Genomic DNA, 6,000 nt, shown 5'->3' with positions numbered 1-6,000 from the left:
GTACAGGATAAACTACCTCCAATCTATCCACAGCAAGATGGGACAAAGTGAGAGTCAAAGCTAATTTCAGTTTCAAGGAAAACCTGCTATTTATGATGTCCATGTGAGAATATACCAGCTGGCTGTGTGAATGTTGAAGCAGTTCAGATAATGACCCGTTTAATCTAACTGCAGCCCTCAGCACCGAAGATTAAAATGTCAACGACCATTGTAGGCCACGGTTCAAATAAAATAACCACGATACAAAAGAAAAGTCGTTTTTCCCTTTTTTTAATTTCACAAAAATGAATGCTTCTGTTCCTGAAAAGAGAAACAGAGTACTCTAGAAAACACCAAATGCACAGTTTTCACTTTACAGATGTTTTTCAGAACATTTTATGGTTCATTTTAGGCACTTGGAATCATAAAAACATTCCCTTTCTGAACAACAAATACATCTTTGGTCCAGTATGTAATTCAAAAGAAAATAAAAATAAAGCCAGACTATGAAAACAACACCAGCTTCAATGTTTGTTTCCTCAAAAACGTATTTTTGACATATATAAAGCTTCATGAAGACTTTAATACTTAAAGAAGATATCATCGCTACATCGCAGAAATGACCAGCAATCTCACAGATGTTTTGCAAGAGAATACAAAGGAGAAAAATGTATGCGTCGGCTCAATCAGATGTACAGCAGTACAGGATTGTTTTAGTCAAGTCACATTTGGCATGAATGAGTTTCATTTATTTGTATTTTTTTTTGTCATTTTTTTTTTTCAGTCCACCTCTAGCCAGTTCAGCTACAGGGCAGCCACGTCTGATATAAATTACTGCACGGTGAAAGCTGTGGCGGCTGCACATGTGCAATGTAGTAATTACTGAAGTTGATGTCCTGCACGTACGGGGCTGGCTGGTAGTAACACGTCACATTCGTTACAGTGGGGATGGCGTTCTGCTCAGCCAGCACCTTCAGCGCCAGCATGGAGATGAGGCTGAGCGTCTGGCGCCGCTCGTGGCCCATCAGACACACGGTGCTCTCGTTCACTACTTGGTGAAGAGTCATCAGGCACTCGTACCGTTTGTGCTCCATCCCAGCAAAGTGGTTTTGCAGGTAGGCCTCCAGTTTCCTCTGCTGTTCTCCTATGTCAGAGAAGTCAATGAAGAAGCGCGAGCACATGTAGCGCTGCATGTGCTTCATGTCCGCCTCCGAAGAGGGCGTGAACCCTCGCACCAGCAGGTGGCAGTACTTCAATAAGCCGCCCCCTCGGATTTCTTCCGGGGTGCGTGTAGCTATGGTCCTCTGACACAGGTGGTCCATGGCCTCCTTGAAGTCCCCATACACGCTCTCGCCGACCACAGTGGGGTGAAAGCTCTCAGACATGGGCGTCTCTGAGCAGCGGTCAAATAACAGCAGAGAGTCGAGGCAAATCTGGAAGGAGTCCACGCTGAATTCAAACTGCCGCCGTAAAGAGTCCACAAATTTTAGCTCCACATTCTTGCCCGTGTTGTTGGACAGCGAGATGAGGCTCCAGCGGTCCGTGTCATTACAGACTTTCACCAGTTTCTGTACATAGGCCTCTTTGAGGGTCAGAGCCGTGATGCGCTCCTTCGAGACTCCGGCTGGCAAGAAGTCAAACAGGCAGTCCAGCACGACGTCCTTCACCAGACGGAAGGCCTGATCGTCTTTCAGAGACACCCCAAAGATCAGGTCGAGGTCCTTGTAGCCCAGTCCAGTGTCCTGGTGGAGCACATAACTGGCAGCTGATCCGTTCAGCCTCACGTCTTTAACGCACACACCCCTCTCTTCCAGCCTCGCCCGCACCACCTGAACAGAGACGAGACAGAGACACAGCGTGTTATTAATGAAATACATGAATTTATACAGGTTCTCTTTTCAGAAAAACAGATAAATCGAAACATTTGAAGACTATGCCCTTCTAGTTGCAAATAAGCTCGACATGGGCCTAGTTGAAATCAATAACTTGTAAAGGCCAGATGCTTACAAAAATCCATTTAATCACCATCAGCCTCAGTTTGAATTAAACCTGAAGAGCCCAAACGGAGAGCAGCAGAACTCCGTGCTCCAGGTCCATCTCCCACTGTGTCAGATTGTCTTATCTTATCACAAACACAGCGATAAGATATATAATCCTGAACTGCAAACAAAAGAGAGTGAACACCAGTGGGAAGACCAGTGATGTCCCACATAAGAAAAAATATCTTTAGGCTCAATGTCACAACCTCAGGTAATCAAGGGTCAGTGGTTATTCCCGTTCTCTGTCCCAGTGACCCGCGAGATGTTTAAACCGTCTCGCCACATTAGAAGAGGATGATCTACAGCTGGACATGGTGTGCAAACATCACTGCCAGCAGTCACAAAGGGGAAATATGTCTGAAGGGAAGTTAATATTCAACTCGTGCCATAAAAACTATATTATTGTTCTGAAAACATTTGGAAGCGATGAAAGTGTTCAGTGGAAACTTCGATCTGAATGACATGATTGGACTGCATTTATACAGCACATTTCTAGTGATCCGACCACACAGTCTACACTGATGTCAGAGGCTGCTCATCAGGCGATAAACTGATTCACACACAAACTCGCACAGCCTTCGAGAGCACTTTAGGGTTCAGTATCTTGCCCAAGGACACTTCGGCATGCGGAGTGGAGGAGCCGAAGATCGAACCACCGATCTTCTGTTTAGAGGAGGACCCGCTCTGCGTCTCTGCCACAGTCGCCTCGACACAACGACTACAGCGCCCGCGTTACGTCCGACAAGCCATGTAAGAAGTTAGTCAAATTTATTCAGTGTAGGCATTAATTCATGTAGCAGACTAACGAAAAACAAATGCCTGACAGACTGCACATGCAAGCTACACTTCTTTCCATACTGTTCAAACACGTAAAACCTGAAGTACAAATGAGTTGTCACACACTTGAACCCAATCCTAAATCTCCCCACTGGCACTGACCTCTCAGATTAGTGTCAGTTAACTCTCTCTCCCATGGTGATCAGATAACAAGCTGGCTCTATTTATACATACTGGGTCAGGCTACGGACAAACAAACATTTAAAAAAGCAAGTCAACCCTCCACACTGGAGTGTGTGAACGGATAACATCATAATTGCATAACTTGGCAGTAATAGCATTGTAATCATTCATCTATAAAGTGGGGCAGATGAGGTTCAAATTCCAATCAAAAGCAATAATAGTGGTGTTTGTGTGCCTCTGTGGTCGGTCGGCGCAGTCAGAGACAAATTCAAGGTTTGGTCTACACTTGACACCTTTCCTCCCTCCGGCCTCCGTCTACAGGTCGTCGCACACACTTGTCTGTGGAAGCAGGTATGCCTCTGCTAGCTTTACAGATCTTGCCAAGTGTCACTTATTTCTTGAGGAGAAAAAAGGTAAGTGGGGGAAAAAGTGCAAGGAGTTGAGTGGTGTGGAGTGCCCTCTCGCTCAAAAGCTGTGAAGCAGTTGAGAACGGAGAGTTGTTATCTTAGATCTACAGTTACAGCCCTGTAACGTCTTGGACTCTAGAACTTCCTGATGCTGCAGTGGACGTTTTTGCGGCCCGTTTATCCCTCCAACCCTGCAGTGGGACAAAGGTCCACACTCCCAGTCATGCCTCTGGTGATGCAAAACAGAAAAGGCACAATTACATGATCAAAATCCATGTACATTCAGACTAGACGGCAGATTTGAGCAGAATAAAATGGTATGGGGCTTCCATAGATCCAGGAGAAACAGAGTCCCCACGTGTAGGGTTCAAACCGGCATTTAAATCTCTTTCATGCTCAATGGAGCATTCATCGTTCCACAACCACAAGCATGTAGCACTGGGCTTCACATGCATGTTGAGCTGGTCTTGAATATGTCAACATAAATCAAATGGAGAGAAAAAAAAAAACGATTCTCCAACACATTACCCGACTTGATTTAGGAGGCCGCTATATGTTCATTCTGAAATTCTATCATGGCATTTATGTTGCAATGAACGCATAGCCAACTATCAAGAGACACACTAGGAGAAGTGAAATGTGATCCAGCCACGATGGCTGGAAATGTGGAGGGACCTTGGCACGTTTCAGTTTCAAACATTTTAAGTCAAACCAGAGGAGCTGCAACTCCTCTAATTTGTTTGACAAATTAGAATGAAGAACACCTTAAATTTAGTGTCACCAAGATATACAGAAGAATCATAGGTTTGCCTTCAAATATTTTTTAAAGAATAATCACTGATAGAATACATTGTAGAGAAACAGACAAAAAAAAAAGATTAATGTAATGTGTCATGAAAGTACATTAGAGCAAAGAAGGATCCAAATAACCGATATAGGTTGTAGGTTAAATTCTGGGTTTGGAGACCACCAGGGGTCCTAGAGAGCTTTCAAAGAGAGTTCCAGACTTCGTGATACTATTTAATTCCCCTTGTGTTATTACAGTGAGATACTATGTAAAAGTGACCGTCTGATCCACGTTTCACCATCTAACCACCTGAAAGACAGTAAACTGTATCCAACTCAATTTCATATTCGTGGTGGGTTAGTGACGTTACCTGGACAATCTGCCGTGGCTGCACGGACAGAGTGGGGAAGTTTCCTCGTCCGTGGATGGGGACCGCCTCCCCCAGGATCGAGTCCAAGCGCTGCACCTGATCCCAAGACAAAACGCAGAACCGCCGACTCTGATCCGACGTATCACCGCAAGACATGACGACTTTAATTTTGGAAGAAAAACGAAAGAAATGCAAGCGGAACGTGAATGAGCGCAATTCCTCTCAGCTGAGCTCTTCTCTCTTCAACGCAAGTGAGATATTCCCGTGGAATTTCAGCGGCGAGGAGGTCCTGTTACTACTGTTGAGGTGAAGAAGTGGAAAAAGTTTCAGTCAGAGGTGCAGGAGGTGGGAGCAGCCGTTTCCATCGGTGTGTGCAGCTAAAATCCGGTCAGTGCGCAGAGAACCGATTCATCAGAGGGTTTAAAGCATCCTCATTAGCATGAGCCCTGTGATTGGCTGCTGTGTTTGCCCGTTGATTATGGACGCCCTGTCTGTAGGAAACACCCTTCGCGTGACGCATTTGACAGTCTCCTCCCCCCTCTGCTCCGCTCCGCGTGCACCATGCATGCTGACAGGGTTTTCTCTCAAGCAATCATTATGATCAAATTGTCTCTTGATCTAATGCCGCAGCAATATTAGAAATTAGCGTTTAGTGATCTGCAATTTGGTAATTCGTGTCATAAGTGAAAATGACAGCGATCAGATTACAGCTGTCCAAGCACAACCTACAAGATGTATTTCTTTATTTGCTCAGGGAATGTTTGCAGGTGTTATTTGCCTTGCTGAAGGGCACTTCAACAGACGCCACAGGTTACTTTGACCAAGCAGGATTATCCAGAGAACAAAACCAGCTGCGACCAGTTCAGCCACATTAATATCATTCATTGTCACAGACTTCACATAAAAGACACTTTTACAACAGTCTGAATGGCACAGCAAAACACAGCAGACTATATACAAACATCTGTGTCAGCTTTCTTGTCCATTTAAACTAATGAGATACTTTAATTTAATTCAAATTAGTTTAAATATGTCATGTAAAGGTAACTGAAACACATGAAATCACCATGAGTCAGGGATTGCAGAGACGGCAGTTAGATTTATCCTGCTAAGCTAGGCTAGTTAGCTTCTAGTTAGGACTAGCTTAACTGGTCTTACTTTCTTTCTCCATTATGATTATATTTAGCTTAATTATTAACATTTTGGAGCATCACTATTTATTTTGGAAAGAGGAAATGTTATAAATAATAGTGTAAAATATACGCAATACAAATGCATGTGTTTTTCTCAATTTTATGTTATGTTCATAATAAAAAAACTCAGCCTCTAACAGTATCTGATACATAAAACAGACTCCATAGAAAACTTGAAGAAAACCATCATCTATTTCACTGAAGTCCAGGAGCTGTTTGTCAACCGCAGAGTAAACTATGATAGCAGGCTATTAAACCTTTAACA

The 6,000-nt window shown here is 43.9% G+C and overlaps 1 protein-coding gene across 1 annotated transcript; it reads right to left on the bottom strand.

The window, feature by feature from the left end:
* Nucleotides 1-254: 254 nt before the first annotated feature.
* On the bottom strand, nucleotides 255-4,923 carry tent5ba (terminal nucleotidyltransferase 5ba). Its single transcript, XM_079164801.1, has 2 exons — nucleotides 4,543-4,923; nucleotides 255-1,808 (listed from the first exon to the last, which is right to left on the bottom strand). The coding sequence occupies exons 1-2, from the start codon at nucleotides 4,696-4,698 to the stop codon at nucleotides 780-782; spliced, it is 1,185 nt and encodes a 394-aa protein (XP_079020927.1). The 5' UTR covers nucleotides 4,699-4,923; the 3' UTR covers nucleotides 255-779.
* Between the last annotated feature and the right edge of the window lie 1,077 nt (nucleotides 4,924-6,000).

This window comes from Pholis gunnellus, assembly GCF_910591455.1.
Source record: "Pholis gunnellus genome assembly, chromosome: 8".
Taxonomy (NCBI): domain Eukaryota; kingdom Metazoa; phylum Chordata; class Actinopteri; order Perciformes; family Pholidae; genus Pholis; species Pholis gunnellus.
The sequence above is the reverse complement of the archived record's forward strand: the minus strand, read 5'-3'. Positions and strand labels throughout refer to the sequence as shown.